At 48.4% G+C, this 25,445-nt stretch overlaps 1 protein-coding gene across 1 annotated transcript in view; it reads left to right on the top strand.

Moving 5' to 3' along the window:
• The window catches only part of SRCAP (Snf2 related CREBBP activator protein), a 1,275,580-nt gene that overhangs the window by 995,567 nt on the left and 254,568 nt on the right, over positions 1–25,445 (top strand). Inside the window, exons 26-28 of the mRNA XM_069201690.1 lie at positions 1,390–1,709; positions 2,046–2,248; positions 16,702–16,871. Of these exons, the coding sequence (XP_069057791.1) occupies positions 1,390–1,709; positions 2,046–2,248; positions 16,702–16,871 (693 nt within the window). The remainder of the gene's footprint in view (positions 1–1,389; positions 1,710–2,045; positions 2,249–16,701; positions 16,872–25,445) is intronic.

Raw genomic sequence — 25,445 nt, 5'->3', positions numbered from 1 at the left:
CGTTGGAGTTGCCTGGGAGTTCTCTCTCCAGTGTTGGTTTCTCCAAACTCGAGCCAGGGGTGTCGGGTGCAGAGTGTGAAGACTCACGCTTCTGGAGGGAAGTTAATCTCTTTAAAAGTTGCTTCTTTGTTGCAGTTTCTGAACAGTGCCGCTGTTCTTGGGAGGTTCTTGGTCCTTTAGGTGCAGCGCAGTCCTTTGAGTCCTCAGAGGTTGCTGGTCCCGCTGGATGCATTGCTGTGCAGGTTCTTTGAGTCCGGAGACAGGCCGGTAGGGCTGGGGCCAAGTCAGTTGTCATCTTTGCAGGGCTTTCAGGTCAGCAGTCCTTCTTCTTGTTGTAGGTTGCAGGAATCTGATTTCCTGGGTTCAGGGTCGCCCCTAAAAACGAAATTTAGGGGTGTGTTTAGGTCTGAGGGACAGTAGCCAATGACTACTGTCGTTGAGGGTGGCTTCACCCTCCTTGTGTCTCCTCCCTGAGGGGAGGGGGGCACATCCCTATTCCTATTGGGGGGATCCTCAAAAATCAAGATGGAGGATTTCTAAATGCAGGGGTCACCTCAGCTCAGGACACTTTAGGGGCTGTCCTGACTAGTAGGTGACTCCTCCTTATTTTCTTCATTATCTCCTCCAGCCTTGCCGCCAAAAGTGGGGGCAGTGGCTGGAGGGGCAGGCATCCCCCTGCCACCCCCTCCCCCAGTGCCCCACAAAACCCACTTTTAAAATAGCTTATTGCCATTTTTGCCAAAACTGTGTACCTTACTGTTTTACTTTAAAGTTCCATATTTACCTATGCCAAGTACCTTACAAGTTATGCATTTACTTGAATTCTGAATCTTGCGGTTCTAAAATAAATTAAGAAAATAATATTTTTCTATATAAAAACCAATTGGCCTGGAGTTAAGTCATTGAGTGCGTGTTCTCATTTATTGCCTGTGGGTGTACAACAAATGCTTACCACTACCCTCTAATAAGCCTACTGCTCGACCACACTACCACAAATAGAGCATTACTGTTACCTATTATTGCCACTATCAACCTCTAAGGGGAACCCTTGGACTCTGTGCACACTATCTCTCACTTTGAGATAGTATATACAGAGCCAACTTCTTGCTCTTGGGCTTCTATATAATCAGCAGAAGTGCACATTCACCAAGGAATGACGTTGTTTAGGTTCAGTTTCAAGTACAATGTAACAATAGCATCCTTTTCATAAATCTCTTTGTCAACCAGTAACCGACAGAACTCAATTGTTCCACAAATGCCAGGTTTCCTTTCAAAGTTTGTAGCTTATTGATGTGATGTGATGTAATACGCCTTTATGCCTCTTGCATTCCTAGTGGAGCACTGTAGCTCACTAAAGATGTACTGATATTTTTCACCATCTCCCTAAAGGAATCCCTGGAAGAGAAACGGAAGAGACAGAGGAAGGAACGCCTGGACCGCTTGTTCCGAATCAATGAACGCCATTGTGCTCAGTCACCAATCTATGGGACGGAAATCCTCCGCCTTTGCAGCCTGTCCAGCCTGTCCAGTAGCACGCCCTGCATGCGCCGTGATGGCTGGTGGGGCGTTGGCTATGCGCACTGCTATGCTGCTCAGGTGCTTGCTGAATCCAATCACCTAGATGCCTACTGGTATTTGACTGGAGCCTTAAGTCGGGCCATTCTTACACCCCATCAAAGATTGGAACAGCTGGAACACCTCATCGACCGGTACGTTCTCATATGTGGACTTTGAACTGCCCTAGACTGTGCATGGTTGTCTGAGGATATTTTTTGAATATGGTGAGAACTCGCTGTAGTGGGTTTGGTTGAGAATGCTGTAGCTGTTTTATTCATTTGACTGCTGCAATAGATATGTGCATGGTTAGGACTAAAATGGTGGCTACTTACATGGTTGATCCTGCTCAAATGATTTAATGCTTGATCTATGCTACTGTAATAACTCGTTGAATTGTCAAATCTTCTGTGTGAAGGTTCATTGCGGATGCGGTGTCAGCCATTGTTGCCATCTGCCTGCCTCCCAATTCTTTGTCTTCTACATCTTAGGTTCATCTTTGTCATGCCCCCAGTGGAAGCACCTTCCATCTCTGTGCACACCTGTCACCCTTCGCCATCACACACAGTGCAGCAGTCTGTGCTTATTGATAATCTTCAACGTGAGCTAGGACCACGCTCCCTCAACCTGCATAGAATTATTTGCAACATGCGGACTCAGTTTCCAGACCTTCGCCTGATCCAATATGACTGTGGTAAGATTGAGCTTATTCATTGCCTTTGTGATACCATGTACATGTCCTTCAGCCCGCTTTGCATAGGCTAATTATCTGTCAACTCCAGAGAAATTAAATTGTCAGTAGTTCATTGAATTTGGCTTAACAGTGGTCTCATCACCAAGTGCCAGCTCTCCATATGTTTCTGCACTTTGTTCCCTAAACAGAGTTCAACCCACTATTTTCCCTTCATCCGTTCTTTCCCACTCCCCCTTCTCACTCTAGCGCAACCCTCCATCTAAGCTTAGTTTTAGGAAAGGGCCACTGTTGGCATGGTTACTTCACCCCCACCCACACACCTTTTGCCTAGTGTTGATGCCAACTTTGATTCTCTGTGGGCTGGGATCCTGCCAACCAGGCCCCAGTGTTCTTTCCCTAAAACAATACCATTGTATCCACAATTGGCATATCCCTGGACCACGGTTTAGTCCCTTGTAAAAGGTACCCTTGGTACCAAGGGCCCTGTGGCCAGGGAAGGTCTCTAAAGGCTGTTGCATGTATTATGCCTCCCCTGGGGACCCCTCACCAAGCACATACACACTGCCTTGCAGCTTGTGTGTGCTGGTGGGGAGAAAAGACAGTCGACTTGGCACCCCCCCCCTCAGAGTGCCATGCCCACAACCTACTGCCTGTGGCATAGGTAAGTCACTCCTCTAGCAGGCCTTACAGACCTAAGGCAGGCTGCACTAATCCACTGGTGAGGGCATAGCTGCATGAGCAATATGCCCCTACAGTGTCCAAGTCCATTCATAGACATTGTAAGTACAGTGTGTCCATATTAAGTATATAGTCTTGGAGTTTGTCATTAGGAACTCCACAGCTTCATAATGGCTTCACTGAATACTGGGAAGTTTGGTATGAAACCTCTCAGCACAATAAATCTACACTGATGCCAGTGTTTGATTCATTGAAAAATGCACACAGAGGGCATCTTAGAGATGTATGTTAGCCAAACTGCTAGATTAGGACTGACAGGTCTATGCCAGCCAGCCACTTGCAGACAAGTGCCTGGCCGCATGGGGCGAGTGCCTTTGTGCACTCTGTGGTCAGAAACAAAGCCTGTCTTGGGTGGAGGTGCTTTACACTTCCCCCGCTACAGGAATTGTAACACCTGGCGGTGAGCCTCAACGGCTCAAGCCTCAAGTTACAGTGCCTCAGGGCACTCCAGCTAGTGGAGATGCCCCCCCTCCCCAGACAAAGCACCACTTTTGGTGGCAAGCCTGGCTGGACAATTAAGGCAAAAGGGGAGGAGTGACCACCCCCTAAGGTGTCCAGAGCTTAGGTGACCCCCCTACCTGCAGAATCTTCCATCTTGGTTTGGAGGACAGGGACCAATAACATTAGGTCTCTGCCCCCTTCTCAAAGGGATTGGGCACAAGGAGTGTGTAGCCACCTTAATCCTCTGACCCCTAAAACTCCCCTAAATCTAGGATTTAAGGGCCTCCATTAACCCAGCTCACCAGATTCCTGGTGACCTACAAGAAGGAGTGCTAAGCTGAAACCCCCAGCAGAGAAGAAGAAAGACAACTGCTTTGGTCCCAGCCCTTCCGGCCTGTCTCCTGCTTCAAAGAACCTGCTAAAGACCAGCGACCCGTCCAGCGGGACCAGTGACCTCTGCCAACTCCAGAGGACTGCCCTGCACCCAAAAGGACCAAGAAATCCTGAGGACATCGGCTCTGTCTTCTAAAATCTACAACCAAGAACTCCCACCTCACTCCTGATGTGTGAGTTGTGATCCCTGTGCGCCTGACGCCTGTGTCCAGGTGGTCCACCCAGCAAGAGAGGGTCCCCAGGCGATTGCGAGCACGTGCCCACCTTGGGTTGACCTCTCCACACCTCCAAGATGCCTGCAGATGGAATCCCAAGGACCCCCTGACAGCGAAGCTCCGGACGAAGATATTCAACGGCTAACAACGCACTGCATCCGCAGCCTCCAGGCCTTGGAGAACCCGACCCCCGGTGCCTCAACGTTTAGGCGGCCCTCCTCCCTTTCCGACTAGTGCTGTGCCTGAGACACCCTCCTGGACCTGGCCCGCAGCCTCTGAGTGATCACCGGGGTCTCCTCATAGACCAGGATTGAAAACCCGATTTCCTGTTTGCACCCTGCACCTGGCTGCCCCTGTGCCGCTGAGGGTGTTTGGTGCCTAGTTGTGGCTCCTTCAGTGCTTTTCTAATCCCCCCCTGGTGTACTCTCCGAGCCGCGGGTACTTACCTGCAGGCAGGCCTGATTCAGAGGATCCCCTGTCTCCATGGGAGCCTGCGTTACATTGACTCAACTTTGACCTCTGCACTTGGCCGGCCCGTGTTGCTGGTGGTGGGTGTTTGGGGTTAGCTTGAACCCCAACTGGTGGACTTCCCAGAACCTGGAGACTGAAAATTTAAGTGTTGTACTTACCTGTCAAACACTCTAATATTTCTTCCCCCACGGAAATGTTTCAGAAAACTGCAGTGTCCATTTTAAAAAAGGATTATTGACAATAATTCAACAATTGTATTACTTACCTTTTTCAAACAAAGTACTGTTGATACATGTGTGAAATACGAATCTATTGAAGTACTTAGCTGTAACTTGGATCTTGTTGTTCTAAAAATAAATTAAGAAAATATATTTTTGCTATATAAAAACCATTGGTATGGAGTTAAGTCATTGAGTGTGTGCTTCTTCTATTTCTTGTGTGTGTATACAGTACAACAAATGCTTTGCACTAATCTCTGATCAAGCACACTACCACAAAAGAGAGCATTAGTATTATCTACTTTAGCCTCTGTTAAGCCTCTTGGGAACCCCTGGACTCTGTGCACACTATATTTACTTTGTTATAGTATATAGAGAGCCAGCTTCCTATAAAATTGCTAAGCAGTGACCATTACTTCTGCTGCACACCTTCCTCTCTTTATAAAGATAGAACATCATTGTAGGAAAGTCACCTCTTCTTGGCATAGTTACTCCTATCTTTTGCCTCCTGACAATATGCTTTCACTGTTTTCACTGGGATCCTACTAACCAGGACCCCAGCATCTGTTAGGGACTTCTAGCTGCAGATTCCTTACCTTAGAATTCTCTGGCGTCCGCTTCGAGTCCGGAATTTTTCTGCTGAGCAGTATCCTGTGCGCGTCGTTGGGTGGCATCGTTTAGATCCGCGTGTGTCATCTGGCCCCGCGTGGCGTCGTTGGAGCCATCTGTGACACCACGACCATCTATATAGCCACCGCCCCGGCGCATGCACGTCAGTTCTTTTCCTTCCACACCAGTTAAGCGCAGATCCAGAAAGAGCTACCCTTTTTTCAACATTTTTGTCGAAGGTTTTCAAATTGTCTGAGCGATGTCTTCAAGAAAGACTGGATTTAAACCATGTGGTGCAGGTCAGCACCATGTCGGTTACAGATCCACACCAGTTGTGTCTCTGGTACTTTCGAAAGGACCACGATTCAAAGTCGTGTTCCGACTGTCAGGCCATGTCTCCGAAGGCCTTAAGAGAGAGATCTCTAAAGCTTCTAGTGGCCTGCCAGCCGTCTTCAGCTAGAGCGATTCCGATGAGCTCACAGTCCCACTCTAGGAGGAGGTCGCAGCACCGCTCCAGAAGCCCCAAGTCATCTTCCTCACATTTGAGTTCTTCTGGGCATTCAGGTAAAAGGCACAAAACGAAGTAGTAGTCCAAGCGGACTTCGCCTCACCCTTCATCCGACGAGGCGTCCAGGGAACGTCTATGTTCAGAGCGCGGCTTTGTGGATCCGTCGCCAGGGCCTACTCTGCTTCTTCCCCCTTTGCCAGGGACCGGAGCGACACCCGCTCAAATCAAAGAATTTTACTAGGTTATGCACCTTGTTTTTGAGCGGGCTGCACCCTCGGGTGGGTCTTCAGGACCCGCGGGGTCAACAGGGGTAAACACCTCTTGCCTATTGGGATGTTTTTTCTATACTTTATGGGATACCGTGGCACATGTGCTGCCCCAAGTCCCAGAGGTTGTACGGGACACTCACTCAGGCTGTCAAGGATGGGAGAGGCAGCCAAGTTTACCATCAGGTGTGGCTTGGACACGACCGACTTGCTGGGCAGGGCGATTCCTTCAAAAGTGGTCCTCTGTCGGCACTGACTTTTCGGGGGATGTCCAGTCGAGTTTTGATGGACATGCCTTTTGATGGCTTGAGAGGTTCAAGGATTCTCGAGCTGCTGCAAGATCCTTGGGCCTTTCAGCGCCGGCTCGTCAGCAGTCCGTCTGTCGTCTTTCAAGGCTTCGGAAGGGGCGGGGTACCACGCCAGCCACAGGTTAGCCACCGTCCTCTTGCTTCACAGCATCCCGGACGAGGTCGTGGTACTTTCAGTCCCAGAGAGTCTGGCTAGAGGTCGGCCACCACCCAGCCCCCCTCTTCAGCAGCACCCAAGCCCTCCTAGTATGGTTCTGCAAGGCCACATCCATTCAGTTGGAGGGAGGATTCAATTTCATCTTCCTCATTGGCGGTCCATAACATCGGACAAATGGGTCTTGCAGATCATACAGAAGGGCTATTCCCTCCCCTTCCAGTCTTTCCCTCCCTCTATCCCTCCAGTAAAAGAACGGCTGATGGAGGATCATTTGATCTTACTCCGAAAGGAAGTTACGGGTCTCTTGGCCAAGGGAGCCATAGAACGGGTCCTGATGTCAGAAGTAGGCAGTGGTTATTATTCCCGCCACTTTCTGATTCCCAGAAAGAACAAGGGCCTTCACCCTAGCCTGGATTTAAGGGACGTCAATCTCTTCCTCAAGAAGGAGAAATTCAAGATGCTCACTCTTGCTCAGGTCTTGTCCGCCCTAGACCAAGGAGACTGGATGGTAGCGTTGGGCTTGCAGGATGTGTATTTTCACATCCCCATTCTGCCCGCCCACTGACGTAGCTTGCGGTTCAAGGTGGGCCACAAACACTTTGTTTACCGTACTCCCCTTCGGTCTCACCAGTGACCCTCGGGTGTTCACCAAAATGATGGGGGTGGTGGCAGCTCATCTGCTCAGCCTAGGGATTTGTCTTCCCCTGCCTCAGTGACTGGCTGTTGAAGGCTCTGACGCCCCAGGCTTTCGTCACCCACCTTCAGACTACAGCGGACCTCATGCAGTCGGTGGGGTTCACAGTAAACGTGCCGAAGTGACACCTGACTCCCTCTCGGAAAGCTCCCTTTCATAGGAGCCGTTCTGGACACACTGCAGTTTCGGGCCTATCCTCCTGAGCAGCGAGTCCAGGATATTCAGGTTATGATACAGATGTTTCGGCCTCTATCCTGGATTTCGGTGAGACAGACTCTGAGGCTGTTGGGGCTCATGGCTTCCTGCATCCTATTAGTCAAACATGCCTGATGGCATATGAGGGTTCTGCAGTGGGATCTGAAGTTGCAATGGGCACAGCATCAGGGAAATCTTACCAACATGGTTCAGATCTCTGAGGGAACTGCAAAGGTGGTTAGTGAACTGCGATTGGGTCAAAGACAGACTCCTCTCCCTTCCCCAACCAGATCTTACAGTAGTGACAGATGCGTCACTTCTGGGATGAGGCGACCATCTGGGAGAGGTGAAGATCAGGGGCCTCTGGTCTCTGGCAGAATCTATGCTTCATATCAACTTTTTGGAGCTCCGGGCGATCCGGCTATTATTAAAGGCATTTCTTCCTTTTGTGAAAGAGAAGATGCAGGTGTTCACAGACAACACTACCGCAATGTGGTACTGCAACACGCAGGGTGGTGTGAGGTTGTGGACCCTTTGTCAAGAGACTCTATGTCTCTGGACGTGGCTGGAACACCAGGGCATAACCCTAGTGTTCAACATCTGGCAGGTTCTTTGAATGCCTGGGGGAACGAACTCAGCTAGAGATGCTTAGCGGATCACAAATGGTGTCTCTAGTCGGAGCTGGCGCAGGGATTCTTTTAGCAGTGAGAAGAGCCTTGGTTAGATCTGTTCGACGAGGTGAACGCGCAAAGTCAGCAGTATTGCGCGTTGGAGTTTCCAAGGCGGCTATCGCTAGGCAATGCTTATAGTCGCGAGTGGAGTTCAGGCTTCCTGTATGCCTTTCAGCCCATACCACTTCTGCCCAGAGTTCTCAAGAAAATCAGGAACGACCGGGCCCAAATAATCAGAGCGGCTCCGGATTGGGCATGTAGAGTTTGGTATCAAGAGCTTCTCAAAATGAGCATCAGTCCTCCAATCAGATTGCCTCTTTGGGAGGATCTTCTGTCGCAGCAGCAGGGGAAGGTTCTCCACCCGAACCTGTCAACTTTGCGGCTTCATGCGTGGAGATTGAGCGGCGGCAGTTGATGGTTTATGACCTCCCTCCCGAAGTCTGTAATGTCATTCTGGCAGGCAGGCGTCCCTCTACTAAGACTGTTTACAACTGCCGTTGGAAACGTTTTCTATTATATTGTACAGAGAGGTCTATTGATCCTCTTTCTTCTTCTCCTTCTAATATCCTTCTTTTCATTCTGACACTCGCACAACAGGGTTCCTCCTTAAGGGACTCTTAAGTGGTATCTTTCTGCCTTAACAGCTTTTCTTTTCTTGCCTGATCAACAGTCTTTGTTTGTCTCCTATTGTACAGAGATTCTTAAAAGGGCTTGTACATATGTTTCCACTTACGCCTTTTGTTAAGCCCTCGTGGGACCTTAATCTAGTGCTTACTTTTCTTGTGCCTTCTGAGTGACGATTGCGTCTCCCAGGAGAGTAAGTGTGATGCAGGCTTTATCATCAAAACTGCTGTATCTCACAATATATCCTGATAAGCTAGTCCTCCGAACTTGTGCCTCTTTCCTCCCCAAGGTGGTGACCCCTTTCCATCTGGGTCAGAACATCACCCTGCCCACCTTCTTTGCTCCACTGCATCCCTCAAGAAGAGGAGCGTCTGGACCCAAAAAGAGCGTTGTCGTTCTACCTCAACCGTACAAAAGAGTGCCAGGTGGACGACCAACTCTTTGTGGAGTACTGTAGGAAGTTAGCTCTGTATATACTATTTCAAAGTAAGACATAGTGTGCACAGAGTCCAAGGGTTCCACTTGGAGGTAAGATAGTGGCAAAATTAGATAATTCTAATGCTCTATTTTGTGGTAGTGTGGTCGAGCAGTAGGCTTATCAGAGGCTAGTGTTAAGCATTTGTTGTACACACAGGCAATAAATGAGGAACACACACTCAAAGACTTACTCCAGGCCAATAGGTTTTTATATAGAAAAATATATTTTCTTAGTTTATTTTAAGAACCACAGGTTTAAGATTTTCATAAAATGCAAGGTACCTCACTTAGATAACTTAGGAACTTTGAATAAAAGCAGTATCATATACAGTCTTTGTAAAAATGGCAATAACCTATTTTCAAAGTGGACACAGTGCAAAAAATCAACAGTTCCTGGGGGAGATAAGTAAAGGATAGTTTGTGAGGTAAGTAAAACACTTACAAGTCTCAGTTCTGGGGCATAGGCAGCCCACCGTTGGGGGTTCAAAGCAACCCTAAAGTTACCACACCAGCAGCTCAGGGCCGGTCAGGTGCAGAGGTCAAAGAGGTGCCCAAAACGCATAGGCGCCTATAGAGAACAGGGGTGCTCCAGTTCCAGTCTGCCAGCAGGTAAGTGCCTGGGTCCTCTGGGGGCAGACCAGGGGTGTTTTGTAGAGCACTGGGGGGGACACAAGTAGGCACACAGAACACACCCTCAGCGGCACAGGGGCACAGTGTGCAAAGCAGGTGTCGGGTTTTGTATTGGTTTCAATGGAGGGACCTGGGTGTCACTCTAGCGGTGCAGGCGGGCACAGGGGGGGCTTCTCGGGACAGCCACCACCTGGGCTAGGTAGAGGGTCGCCTGGGGGTCACTCCTACGCTGAGGTTCATTTCCTTCAGGTCATGGGGGCTGCGGGTGCAGTGCTGGTTCCAGGCGTCGGGTCCCTTGTTACAGGCAGTTGAGGTCAGTGGGAGCCTATGGATTCTCTGCAGGCTTCGCTGTGGGGGCTCAGGGGGGGTCGTCTCTGGCTACTCACGGGCTCGCATCATCTGGGAGTCCTCCCTGTGGTGTTTGTTCTCTGGATCTCGAGCCGGGGGCGTTGGGTGCAGAGTGTGAAGTCTCACGCTTCCGGCAAGAAACGTGAAGTCTTTGGAAGTTGCTTCTTTGTTGCAAAGAAGTTGCTGGTTTTGAGCAGAGCCGCTGCTCACTGGTGTTTCTTCGTCCTTTAGTCAAGGGCAGTCCTCTGAAGCTTCAGAGGTTACTGGTCCCTGTCGGATGCGTCGCTGGTTGCAGGTTTTTGAAGTTGTAGACAGGCCGGTAGGGCTTGGGGCTAAAGCAGTTGTTGTCTTCATTCTTCTCTGCAGGCTTGTAGGTCAGCAGTCTTTCTTTTTTCTTCAGGTTGTAGGAATCCGATTTCCTGGGGTCTGGGGTGCCCCTAAATACTTAATTTAGGGGTGTGTTAAGGTCTGGGAGAGCATTAGCCAATGGCTTCTGTCCTTGAGGGTGGCTACACCCTCTTTGTACCTCCTCCCGGTGGGGAGGGGGGCACATCCCTAATTCTATTGGGTAATCCTCCAAAACTAAGATGGAGGATTTCTAAAGGCAGGGTCACCTCAGCTCAGGACACTTTAGGGCCTGTACTGACTGGTGGGTGACTCCTCCTTCTTTTTCTCATTATCTCCTCCAGCCTTGCCGATAAAAGTGAGGGCAGTGGCCGGAGGGGTGGGCATCTTCACTAGCTGGGATGTCCTGGGGCGCTGTAACAAAAGGGGTGAGCTTTTGGGGCTCACCGCCAGGTGTTACAGTTCCTGCAGGGGGAAGGGAGAAGCACCTCCACCCAGTACAGGCTTTGTTCCTGGCCACAGAGTGACAAAGGCACTCTCCCCATGTGGCCAGCAACATGTCTGGTGTGTGGCAGGCTGGCAGAAACTGGTCAGCCTACACTAGTAGTCGGATTGGTATTCAGGGGGCATCTCTAAGATGCCCTCTGGGTGCATGTTACAATAAATTGCACACTGGCATCAGTGTGCATTTATTGTGCTGAGAAGTTTGATACCAAACTTCCCAGATTTCAGTGTAGCCATTATGGAACTGTGGAGTTCGTGTCTGACAAACTCCTAGACCATGTACTCTTATGGCTACCCTGCACTTACAATGTCTAAGGTTTTGCTTAGACACTGTAGGGGCATAGTGCTTATGCACATATGCCCTGACCTGTGGTATAGTGCACCCTGCCTTAGGGCTGTAAGGCCTGCTAGAGGGGTACTTACCTATGCCACAGGCAGTGTGAGGTTGGCATGGCACTCTGAGGGGAGTGCCATGTCGACTTAGTCTTTTTCACCCCACCAGCACACTCAAGCTGTGAGGCAGTGTGTATGTGCTGAGTGAGAGGTCCCCAAGGTGGCATAAGACATGCTGCAGCCCTTAGAGACCTTCTCTGGCATCAGGGGTACCAGTTACAAGGGACGTATCTGAGTGCCAGGGCTGTGCCAATTGTGGAAGCAAAGGTACAGTTTAGGGAAAGCATAGCTGCATGAGCAATATGCCCCTACAGTGTCTAAGTATATTCTTGGACATTGTAAGTGCAGGGTGGCCATATTAGGTATATGGTCTGGGAGTTTGTCAAAACGAACTCCCCAGCTCCCTAATGGCTACACTAAATACTGGGAAGTTTGATATCAAACTTCTCAGAATAATAAACCCACACTGATGCCAGTGTTGGATTTATTACAAAATGCACACAGAGGGCATCTTAGAAAAATGCCCCTTGTAATGTACCCAATGCTTCAGTGCAGGACTGACTGGTCAGTGCCAGCCTGCCACTGAGACGCGTTTCAGCCCCCCTGGGGTGAGAGCCTTTGTGCTCTCTGAGGACAGAAACAAAGCCTGCACTGGGTGGAGGTGCTTAACACCTCCCCCTGCAGGAACTGTAACACCTAGCAGTGAGCCTCAAAGGCTCAGGCTTCGTGTTACAATGCCCCAGAGCACTCCAGCTAGTGGAGATGCCCGCCCCCTGGACACAGCCCCCAATTTTGGCAGCAGGTTCAGGGGAGAAAATGAGAAAAACATGGAGGAGTCACCCACCAGTCAGGACAGCCCCTAAGGTGTCCTGAGCTGAGGTGACCCCTGCCTTTAGAAATCCTCCATCTTGATTTTGGAGGATTCCCCCAATAGGAATAGGGATGTGTCCCCCTCCTCTCAGGGAGGAGGCACAAGGAGGGTGTAGCCACCCTCAAGGACAGAGCTGAACACCTGAACACACCCCTAGATTTAGTATTTAGGGGCACCCAAGAACCCAGGAAATCAGATTCCCGCAACCTGAACTACAAAGGAGGACTGCTGACCTACAAGCCTGCAGGCACGACAACAACATATTTGGCCCCAGCCCTACCGGTCTGTCTCCAGAGTCGAAAACTTGCAACCAGCGGCGCATCCAACAGGGACGAGCGACCTCTGAAGTCTCAGAGGACTGCCCTCACCCCCAGGACCAAGAAACTCCAGTGAGCAGCAGCTCTGCTCAAAAACAGCTACATCTTTGCAACAAAGAAGCAACTTCCAAAGGACTCTCTCTTCCCGCTGGAAGCGTGAGACTTCACCCTCTGCACCCAACGCCCCCCGCTCGAGATCCAGAGAACAAACACCACAGGGAGGACTCCCAGATAACTGCGACCTAGTGTGTAGCCCGAGACGACCCCCCTGGACCCACAAAGCGACGCATGCAGAGAGAATCCAGAGGCTCCCCCTGACCACGACTGCCTGTAACAAGGGACCCAGCGCCTGGACCAAGCACTGCACCTGCAGCCCCCAGGACGAGAAGGAACTGAAGCTCAGTGCAGGAGTGACCACCAGGCGACCCTCTGCCTATCGCAGTTGGTTGCTGGCCCGAGAAGCCATCCTGTGCCCTGCCTGCACCGCCAGAGTGACCCCAGGGTACCTCCACTGATTGCAATTTAATACCCGATGCCTGCTTTGCACACTGCACCCGGCCGCCCCTGTGCCGCTAAGGGTGTGTTTTGTGTGCCTGCTTGTGGCCCCCTCCCCCCCCCCCCCCCCCCCCCCCCCCCCCCCCCCCAGTGTTCTACAAAACACCCCTGGTCTGCCCCCCGAGGACGCAGGTACTTACCTGCTGGTAGCCTGGAACCGGAGCACCCCTTTTCCCCATAGGGGCCTGTGTGTTTTGGGCACCTCTTTGACCTCTGCACCTGACCGGCCCTGAGCTGCTGGTGTGGTAACTTTGGGGTTGCCTTGTACCCCCAACGGTGGGCTGCCTATGCCCCAGATCTGAGACTTGTAAGTGTTACCTCACAACCTACTTACCTCACAAACTAACCTTTACTTACCTCCCCCAGGAACTGTTGATTTTTGCACTGTCTACTTTCAAAATAGTTTATTGCCATTTTAACAAAAACTGTATATGATATTGCTCTAATTCAAAGTTCCTAACTTACCTGTGTGGTTTACCTTGCATTGTATGTATTTACTTCAAATCTTGAACTTATGGCTCTAAAAATAAATTAAGAAAATATGTTTCTATATAAAAACTATTGGCCTGGAGTTAAGTGTGAGTGTGTGTTCTTCATTTATTGCCTGTGTGTGTACAATAAATGCTTAACACTACCCTCTAATAAGCCTACTGCTCGACCTCACTACCACAAAATGGAGCATTAAAATGATCTAATTTTGCCACTATCTTACCTCTAAGGGGAACCCTTGGACTCTGTGCACACTATTTCTTACTTTGAAATAGTGTACACAGAGCCAACTTCCTACAGAGCCCATGCGAAATGTCTGCAGGCCTGCCATTGCAGCCTGCGTGAAAAGGTGCAGCACGCTTTCATTACAGGTCACTGCACCAGGTCACTAAGTCATACCTATGGTAAGCTCTCCTAGCCCAGAGGGCAGGGTGCCAGTTCCTGTGTGTGAGGGCACCCCTGCATGAGCAGAGGTGCCCCTACGAACTTCAGCTCCATTATACTGGACTTGATAACTTGATTTTACTCATGTGCTGGACACAGGTCACTCACTACCTGTGTCCAGCTGCATAATGGTAACTCTGAACCTGGGCATGTTTGATATCAAACATGTCAGAATGATACCCCAATACTGTTGTCAGTATTGGTTTTATGATTCCATGCACTATGGGAGCTCCTTAGAGGACCCCCAGTATTGCTCCTACCAGTCTTCCGTGGTTTTCCAGGCAGCCCAAGCTGCTGCCACCCCTCAGATGCATTTCTGCCCTCCTGCTACTTGAACAGCTCAAGCCTAAGAAGTCAGAACAAAGGATTTATTTTGCGAGAGGGGGGTAACATCAGATAGATTTCTGCCCTCCTGCTACATGAACAGCTCAAGCCTAAGAAGGCAGAACAAAGGATTTATTTTGCGAGAGGGGGGTAACATCCTCTCTTTGGAAATAGGTGTTACAGGGCTTGGGAGGGGTAGCTTCCCCAACCCACTGGTATGCTTTGAAAGGCACATTTGGTGCCCTCTGTGCATAAACCAGTCTACACTGGTTCAGGGACCTCCAGTCCCTGCTCTGATACGAAACTGGACAATAGAAAGGGGAGTGACCTCTCCCCTGTCCATCACCACCTGGGGGTGGTGCTCAGAGCTCCTCCAGAGGGTCCCTGGGTTCTGCCATCTTGAATCCAAGGTTAACAGGGAACTCTGGGAGCATCTGAGTGGCCAGGCAGGTGACGTCAAGAAGTGCACCCTCTGATAGGTAGTTTCCTGGTTAGGTGACCAGGCCTCCTCTCAGCGCTATATAGGGTCTTCCTCTGGGGTGGGTTCTCAGATTTGGCCTGCAAGATTCCATCAGGACTCCTCTGCAACCTCTGCTTCAACTTCTGGCCTCCGTTACCGCGACTGGACCCTCCAGGAACCTACAAGCTGCAGATCCACGAGGAAGACGCTTCTGCAACATTGTATCCGGAACTCTTGCTAGCTTTGCAACATTTCCTCAGCTGTGCAGTCTAAAAAGACTGCAACTCTTCAGCCTGCACAAGAAGAAGAAGGAATCTCCCTTGGGGGTGAAGGCCTCACTCCCCTGTAACTACAGGTAGCTGGTTGCATTGACAACCGGCTGCGTGGCTCTTCCCTCATCCTGAGTGGCCTGGGTCCTGCATAACAGGTGGTGGTCTGGAGAGTCTCTCTTGGTCGTCTCTACCAGCTGTCGCACTTAGGTGGTGGGAAGTCCTTTCAACTCTATGCAAGACAGTACCCCAGTGCACCGCATCCTTTGCAGCTGCCAAGGCTTGTTGCTTCACCTCCAAGGGGAACTTCAGGTGATGTGTAGCTCTAGCCCCCAGCATTCCCTCCTGCAACTTCTGGACCTGTTTGTGGTCTCTCGGCGATGTGGGAGCTACTTCTCTGGTGCTGCGTGGGCTGCTTCTGTGACTTCTGTGTCCCTGCCTTTTGGGACACCTGTGGGTGCAGCCTTCGCTCCTGTGGGCATTGTACTACATGGAGGGTCCCCTGTGACTCCCCTTCTGATTAGAGTCCTCCTGGACTTTGCTGGTCCCGGCCAGCACCTCTTTTCCTCCAACCGCGAGTTTGCCTTTGCCAAGGCTTGCAGATGGAAATCCTTCATCGACACCCATCTGCAATCCAACTTCCAGCGTGGGACACCTTTTGCATGTATCAGGAACTCTTCTCCAGCTTCTGTGCTGCACTGCTGACCTGTCTTCCTTCTTCGTCAACCAACTCCAAAAGGTACTTCTTGTTGGGTAGTATTTCCTGCTCCCCTTGGACTCCACAGACACTCCTTGACTTGGTCCCTCTCTCTACAGGTCTCCATCTTCGGTTTTACTCTGCTGGTTCCTTGCAGGCTGTTCTGGTGTCTTTTTTTTTTCTTCTTTTCATCCTTTGGGGTGGTTTTAGAGAAATCCAGTGTTTTACTCCTACATTCCTGGTCGCTGGGGGATACTACATTATTTACCTGTGTGGTTTCCGAATACTCCCAGCTCCCCTCTACACGATGTGCTTACCTAGGTGGGGACCCTGTGTTCGGATTCCACTTTCTTAGTATATGGTTTGGGCTCCTCCTAGGGCTACTATTGCTTATTGCTATTTTACACTGTTTTCTAACCTTTTTATGCCTATTACTGTTTATTAATGTGTGTATATATACAGTGTATTTACTTACTCAAATTGGAGGGTTGCCTCTCTAGTATGATACTGTGTTCCAAAAATAAAGTACCTTTATTTTTCTACAACCAAGTGTTTTCATTCTTGTGTGTGAGTACGGTGTGACTGTAGTGGTATTGCATGAGCTTTGCATGTCTCCTAGATAAGCCTTGGCTGCTCATCCGCAGCTACCTCAAGAGAGCTTGTCTTCTAGTCACTGCCTACACTTCACCAAGAGGGATACCTGGACCTGGTATAAGGTGTAAGTACTGTAGGTACCCACCACACACCAGGCTAGCTTCCTACACCAGTTCATACCAATAGCTATGTAAAAGTTCCAACCTGCATAATTTTTTTACTTTGCAGGAAAGCTACAGACCCTGGATCGTTTACTACGGCAGCTGAAGGCAGGTTACCACAGGGTGCTGATCTTCACTCAGATGACACGAATGTTAGATGTTCTAGAACAGTTCCTGAACTACCATGGACACATCTACCTTCGACTTGATGGCTCAACCAGAGTGGAGCAAAGACAGGTATGTGTCATAGCCACCTCTCATACTTAACATTTCCCTACACACGCACATTCACACTCCTATATCAGTAGACGTAATTTTTCAGTTCTGCTTCATAGTATTTTCATTGATAGTCAATGGATAATTTTGAAATTGTAGCATTTTAAAATCCAGGTTTTGCCATGACAGCCAATTTGAGGCAAAATCGGCTACTGTAAAGTGTCCAGTCACTAAGTAAAAAGGGTGCACAACAAAAATTAATTAGGTGCAAAATGGCACCACCCAAACGACTAAGACGCCACTCCAATGAATTCCAGAAAAGTTTACCTACAGCTTCATTATTGCTCACGTGCCGCTCCCTTTTGAGTGTGCTTATTTAGTTCATTTTCTTTTACGGTTTTATTATTTTTACTTTGTCTCAGCCAACTTTACTTTCCCTGATGTGCTGAAAAAATGACTTGTCTTCCAGGGTATCCTCATCAATAGTCATAAACACTGAATATTCCCGCCCACGTACAGGGACCCCGGAGAATACATGAACACCCATGCATAAGCATCAAATGTATATATACATTAATACGAGTGCTAATCTTGTAGAGAATTTTTGTACATATATGTCAAAAAGGCAATAAGTTATTGTAAGGAAATGCCTCCTTGGCATGGTTACCCCCTGACATTTTGCCTTTGCTGATGCTAAGTTATGATTTGAAAGTGTGCTGGGACCCTGCTAACCAGGCCCCAGCACCAGTGTTCTTTCTCTAAACTGTACCTTCGTCTCCACAATTGGCACAACCCTGGCACTCAGGTAAGTCCCTTGTGACTGATACCCCTGGTACCAAGGGCCCTGATGCCAGGGAAGGTCTCTAAGGGCTGCAGCATGTCTTATGCCACCCTAGGGACCCCTCACTCAGCACATAATCACTGCTTGTCAGCATTGTGTGTGCAGGTTGGGAGAAAATGACTAAGTCAACATGGCACTCCCCTCAGAGTGCCATGCCAACCTCATACTGCCTGTGGCATAGGTAAGTCACCCCTCTAGCAGGCCTTACAGCCCTAAGGCAGGGTGCACTATACCACAGGTGAGAGCATATGTGCATGAGCACTATTCCCCTACAGTGTCTAAGCAAAACCTTAGACATTGTAAGTGCAGGGAAGCCATAAGAGTATATGGTCTGAGAGTCTGTCAAACACGAACTCCACAGCACCATAATGGCTACACTGAAAACTGGGAAGTTTAGTATCAAACTTCTCAGCACAATAAATGCACACTGATGCCAGTGTGCACTTTATTGTAAAATACACCCAGAGGGCATCTTAGAGATGCCCCCTGAAAAAATACCCGAATTCCAGTGTTGGCTGACTAGTTCTTGCCAGCCTGCCACACACCAGACATGTTGCTGGCCACATGGGGAGAGTGCCTGTGTCACTCTGTGGCCAGGAACAAAGCCTGTACTGGGTGGAGGTGCTTCTCACCTCCCCCTGCAGGAACTCACCCCCTTTGTTACAGCGCCCCAGGGCATCCTAGCTAGTGGAGATGCCCGCCACTCCCCACACTTTTGGTGGCAAGGATGGATGAGATAATGAGGAAAACAAGGAGTCACTCCCCAGTCAAGACCGCCCCTAAGGTGTCCTGAGCTGAGGTGACTCTGACTTTTAGAAATCCTCCATCTTGCAGATGGAGGATTCCCCCAATAGGATTAGGGATGTGCCCCCCCCACCCCCCCCTCCCCACAGGGAGGAGGCACAAAGAGGGTGTAGCCACCCTCAAGGACAGTAGCCATTGCCTACTGCCCTCCCAGACCTAAACACACCCCTACATTCAGTATTTAGGGGCTCCCAGAACCGAGGAAGATAGATTCCTGCAACCTAAAGAAGAAGAAGGACTGCTGACCTGGAGCCCTGCAGTGAAGACTGAGACGACAACTGATTTGGCTCAAGCCCCACCGGCCTGTCTACCTACTTCGACGAAAACTGCAACAGCGTTGCATCCAACAGGGACCAGCGCCCTCTGAAGCCTCAGAGGACTGCCCTGCATCTAAAGGACCAAGACGCTCCCGAGAAAAGCGGCCCTGTTCAAGAAACTGCAACTTTCTGCAACAAAGAAGCAACTGTTTAAGGCCACACGTTTCCCGCCAGAATCATGAGACTTTCCACTCTGCACCCGACACCCCCGGCTCGACCTGTGGAAAACTAATACTACAGGGAGGACTTACCGGCGACTGCGAGCCCGTGAGTAGCCAGAGTTGGCCCCCCTGAGCCCCCACAGCGACGCCTGCAGACAAAATCCAGAGGCTCCCCCTGACCGTGACTGCCTGTAACAAGGAACCCGACGCCTGGAACCAGCACTGCACCCACAGCCCCCAGGACCTGAAGGAACCGAACTCCAGTGCAGGAGCGACCCTCTGCCTAGCCCAGGTGGTGGCTACCCTGAGGAGCCCACCCTGTGACTGCTTGCATCGTTGAAGAGACCCCTGGGTCTCCCCATTGATTCCTATCTGAAACCCGACGCCTGTTTGCACTCTGCACCCGGCCGCCCCTGTGCCGCTGAGGGTGTACTTTCTGTGCCTGCTTGTGTCCCGTTTCTCCCCCCCCCCCCCCCCCCACCAGTGCCCTATAAAACCCCCCTCGTCTGCTCTCCGAGGACACAGGTACCTGGCAGACTGGAACTGGTGCACCCCTATTTCCATTGAAGCCTATGTGTTTTGGGCACCACTCTGACCTCTGCACTTGACCGGCCCTGAGCGGCTGTTGTGGTAACTTTGGGGTTGCCTTGAACCCCCAACGGTTGGCTACCTTGGACCCAACTTTGAACCCTGTAAGTGTTTTACTTACCTGTGAACTTAATAATTACTTACCTTCCCCAAGAACTGTTGATTTTTGCACGGTGTACACTTTTAAAATAGCTTATTGCCATTTTCGTCAAAACTGTACATGCTATTGTGATTATTCAAAGTTCCTAGAATAACTGAGCGAAATACCTTTCATTTGAAGTATTACTTGTAAATCTTGAACCTGTGGTTCTTAAAATAAACTAAGAATATATATTTTTTATATAAAAACCTATTGGCCTGGAGTAAGTCTTTGAGTGTGTTCCTCATTTATTTCCTGTGTGTGTACAACAAATGCTTAACACTACCCTCTGATAAGCCTATTGCTCGACCACACTACCACAAAATAGAGCATTAGAATTATCTAATTTTGCCACTATCTTACCTCTAAGGGGAACAGTTGGACTCTGTGCACACTATTTATTTTATTTTTTTCCTCATTTCATCACCCTTGCTTTGGTTAATGGGGAAAAGCACAGGCCCGTAAGACCACAGCAAATCTCCGGGTATATAATCCATACCACAGTTAAGCCGCCCCACCTGTTCTACTAATTGTGTTTTCCCCAAACGTATGTCATCGATCAAGTATTAGTATTTTCTGGAACCTGATCATAACCAAAGCAGCGCCCAAAAGGGTATGGGGGAGATCTAATCATTGGACTTAAGAGTTCAAAAATTCTAGAGGAAGAGACCAAACCGAAACCTATACAACACAAAAAAAAAAGAAAAATACACTATTGATAAACATTCTCCCAATGCAACCAAAAATTGTCTTTTCTAGAAAGGGGGCATCGTTGTTCCAGTGTGCATATTCGATTTACAGATGTTTGCCAGTCCGATGCACGGGGAGGAAGAGGATCAATCCATTTACGACATATTTCTCGTCTAGCTAGGAGGATTAATATAAACAACAAATGCTCCTGATGTACTGACAGACTCCAGTACTTTGTACCCTGTTCCCAGACCCCAAACACCACTGTTGATAGATTTAAGACTAAATTAACGTTGAAGATTACCTTTAAAGTATTCCCTATATCCCCCCAATAGCTCAATAACTTAGAACATTGCCAAAACATATGAATATCGTCTGCCTTGTCTTCCCCACATCTTGGACAGTTTTTCTGGGTTTTCCCGATGGCTGTTAATCTGGCAGGTGTCCAATACACCCTGTGGAGTGTAAACAGGTGATTTTTCTTCAACCCTGCTGGCCTAGTAGTAAGCCACAGTTCTGAGCAAGACTTTTGCCACAGTGCTATGACGTCTGATGATGGAAAGATCGCCCCCCACTTCAACAAGGGAAGGGATGCACTATCCTCTGCTGTTTCCAACAAAGCATTTTACCACAATGCAACCTCTTTATTAATGATTCTCTGGTTTAATTTCCCTTCCCATATGCTCCTCCCTATTTCTCCTACTGGTCGAGATTTTACCCAGCTAGATATCTGAAAGTACTTGAATCTAGAAAGTGACCCCCCAGTAGCATCCTGGAATGCAGACCAACTTAACAATTCAGATCCATCTGTTATCTGGCCCCATCTTACCATCCCACTCGCTCTCAAGGGAATTGATAATTTATCGATGAGGCATTCGGGGGTACCAGGTGAGTCCCAAATGGGGGCAGAACTGCAGAAGTAAGGAATCTCTAACACCCTCCGAAAATACATCCAAACATTACATGCATGTCTGGGAAGTTTCAAACGAACCTTCTTAAAGTACCTAGGGTGTCCGAATTTATGTAGGAAATGATCAGCTCCTTCCTCAAGATGTACTGTTAACGCTCTCCAGACTAAATCATACTCTGACTTCTTACTCAATAAGACTCTAATGTTTTTCAATTGAAAAGCCAAGTAGTACCTAAACAGGTCCGGAGACGCAATACCCCCCCATTCTTTTTTCCTACTCATCCTTTTCCATGAAATCCTTACTCCCTTGGAAGCCCATACAAATGAAGATAAGTCCCCCTGTAGTTTTTTAAACCAGCTCTTCTTAAACTCTAATGGAATAGAATTGAACAGAAAAGTGAATTTTGGAAGAATGCACATCTTCAAAATCTTAGATCTTCCGATTATCGTGAGAGGAAGAGCGGCCCATGCCTTTAACAGTTTTCTAGTTTCCCTATGTACTATGTCAAAATTCAATTTAGCTACCTCACTAAGATCAGTTGTTAATCGAATCCCCAAGTATCTAATCTCCTGTTTAACTAAGGGGGAAGCATACGTCAAATTCCAACACATAATTTCCGTCTTTTCTGTGTTTATGCTGTACCCAGAAAATCTACCAAATTGTTCCATCAAGGTGTTGACCTTCGGTAAAGTAGACCTAACATCGCTCGTAAATAGCATTAAATCGTCTGCGTATAACGCTAGTTTTTTTTCCCACCCCCGAGTTCGAAATGGAATAATCTCCTTACAAGACCGAAGTATAATAGCCAAAGGTTCAATGTATAAATTGAAAAGCAAGGGAGATAGGGGACAACCCTGACGCGTACCCCGCCAGATCCTAAATTCCTGTGATAAATGGCCATTAACCAAGACTCTCGCTAAGGGGCATCTATACAATTCCCCTATTGCCCTAACAAAGGGAACTCCCAAGCCCACTTTTTCCAACACAGCCCTTAAAAACAACCAATTAACACGGTCAAAGGCCTTAGCCGCATCAAAGGTCAAAATTGCCGATGGGGCCTTCTCTTGTTCCGCTAGATCTATTGCAGCAAATAACTCGTGAGTTACTTCATGAAGTTGCCTCCCCTTCATAAAACCCTTTTGATCCAAATGTATCAAATTGCCAATGGCTCCCCCCAATCTCTTAGCTAAGATCCCTGTATAGAGTTTGTAGTCCGCATTCAACAAGGAGATGGGCCTATATGATGAACAAAACATTGAGTCCTTACCCGGCTTTAGCAGTAAACAAATTATCGCCTCTCTCCAGGAATTCGGCATTTGGGCCCCTTCTATCAACATAGAATTAAATAACTCTAATAAGAATGGAACGATTTCATCCCCCAAAGCCTTATATAATTCATTGGGTAGACAATCCGGGCCAGCTGCCTTTCCTTTTTTCAACGCCTTTATACCTTCAACAAGCTCATCCTTAATTAACTTATCATTCAATAAGCGCATTTTAGACTCCTCTAATGCTGGGAGAGATGCTTTATCTAGAAACTCTCTCACCGACTCTTCCGAGTTAACCGAGCTTTCTAAATACATCTCCTGAAAAAAAGATACGAATGCCCCCTCAATCTCTTCTTGCTCCGTACAGATCTGATTCGTAAATTTGGATTTAACTGATAGGATATGCCTTTCGGAGAGGTCCGACTTAACCTTCCACGCTAACAGCTTACTACAACCTTCTCCATATTCAAAGTGTGCATATTGACTACTTTCCCACTTTAACCTGCTGCGATTCTCCAAAAACGCGTCTAAGGAAGTCCGAACCTTTTCCTCTTGCCGAGACAGCTCCTCTAATAGATCGTTTTTCCCTTCTAACCGTGCATTATACATTGAAACTCAAAGCGTTTTTAATGACAATTCCATATTGCCCAGCTTTTCCCTCTCTTCTCGATACTTGTAAGTAGCTAGGCTCACTAGCCTCCCTCTTATATAAGCCTTGAATGCATCCCAAACACACCATAAACTTGCAGTGCCTTGATTCATATGAAAAAATCTCTTGTATCTTTTTTTAACGCTTCTACTATTGCGTCGTCTAAGAATAAAGCACGATTAATTGAGCTCCTAATACCCTTGTTTGTGACCCTGATATCCCAATGTAGTGTTACCGCTGAATGATCTGAGAGATATGGTGTATTGTGGGCTACCCTTCTCACCTCTGGGCATAAACTTTTATGTATTAAAAAAAAAATCTATTCTAGATCTGTGGCCATATTTTTTATTGTGAAATGTGTATCTGTCTCCTTCACCCCCTCTCCAATGCCAAACATCTACCATGCCTAAGTCCTGCATCGCTTGTTTCACCAATGCCCTTGTTTTAGGTGAATTAACTGTACCCCAGGGAGTTGACTTGTCCTGAGCAGGGTCTAACAATATGTTAAAATCCCCACCTAATACCACTGGGTACCTAGCTGAAAGTAAAATATTAAATAAATCTTGGAATGGCGTTGGATCATCGATGTTCGGCCCGTAATACCCCGCCACTGTGATCCAATAACCGCATACACACAGTTCTACCACTCTGTGCACACTATTTCTTACTTTGAAATAGTATATACAGAGCCAACATCCTACAGCTATTTTAAAAGAGGACACTGTGGAAAAATCAACAGTTCCTCTGGGAGGTAAGTTTGGATAAGTTTCTCAGGTAAGTAAAGCACTTGCACAGTCAGTCTCTTGGGCATAGGCAGCCCACCGTTGGGGTTTCAAGGCAACCCCAAAGTCACTGCACCAGCAAAACAGGGCTGGTCAGGTGTATAGGTAAAAGGAGGGCACAAAACACATATGCCCCTCTGAAGAACAGGGGTACTCCGGTTCTAGTCTGCTAGCAGGTAAGTACCTGCGTTCTCGGGCAGCAGACCATGGTTTTTTTTTTGTAGAGCACTGGGCGGGGGCGGGGGGGAAACGCAATCAAGCCCACAAAATACACCCTCAGCGGCACAGGGGTGGACGAGTGCAGGAGCCAAAGAAGGTGTCGGGTTTGCTATAGGAAGCAATGGAGGAACCGGGGGGGGGAGAGGAGGAGGTAATTTAGGCGATGCAGGCAGGGCACTGTCGTAGTTTGGACTCTTGCTTCTGGGCAAGACTGCTGGTTCAAGGATGACAGTACTTATGTTTGTAGGGAACTATGCCTATCCTACAACAAGTCGCAATTGTAGTCCCAACCCTTCCGGCTCGCTAGCAGTCCCTCACCAAAAACCCAAACAGTTAAAGGTGATTTGTGGCAACCTTTACCCATGGACTCAGAAGTAGGACATCTCAGGGAATGTCGTGGTTAAACGGAGATTACCCCTTTCTCACAGATAGGTCATGTCCCAACCAAACACAGGAAATAACGAAGATGCAGTAATGTTTCAACAGTTTTTATTTAATGCAATCTGCGGTAAACCGCATGGGCTGCAATGATTAGGATAATGAACAGTGCAAGAAACAGAAATGTAAAGACTGGTCATGATTATAAAGAACCCATCATCTTGCAATAGCATAAAGAGACATCAAGTGTGTGTGATATGTCCTAATGCCCTACCGTAAGAGGCCTAACCTTCTACCTAGAAGAGAGCCGGGTATGTTAAACCTAATCTGCCAACGCCATGTCCCTGGAGGGAGCCCCCAACCCCTGTTACCTTGGAGTGAAGTCTCGTGCTCAGACTCCGAAGGAACATTAAGTCCGGGTCAGCGTTAAGGCGACGTGCCGCATTGATAGCAGCGATGTTATCTGGTCAGAATCCCTCTGATTATCTGTCTAAAGTGTGATGTATTTATACAGATCTACTTGGACCCCTGACGTAGGTTGTTCCAAAACAATAGATAACACAGAATGCTTTGCACGGTAATTTCTAATGTGAGCACCTACAGTTTGTTTGTCTTTGTCGCAGGAGTTGACGCCTTAGAGCGGTGGCACTGATAACATACATCTAAACAAAATGGCCTAACTATAAACAAGGCAGCCATCTTAGAAGAATTAATTAAATACATGGTGTAGGAAGTTGGCTCTGTATATACTAGCTCAAAATAAGAGTAATGCTCTTTCTTTGTGGTAGTGTGGTTGAGCAGCAGGCTTATCAGAGGGTAGTGTTAAGCATTTGTTGTACACACACAGG

The sequence above is a fragment of the Pleurodeles waltl genome, chromosome 7, assembly GCF_031143425.1.
Source record: "Pleurodeles waltl isolate 20211129_DDA chromosome 7, aPleWal1.hap1.20221129, whole genome shotgun sequence".
NCBI classification, from domain to species: domain Eukaryota; kingdom Metazoa; phylum Chordata; class Amphibia; order Caudata; family Salamandridae; genus Pleurodeles; species Pleurodeles waltl.
This window is presented reverse-complemented; position numbering and strand designations above follow the sequence as displayed.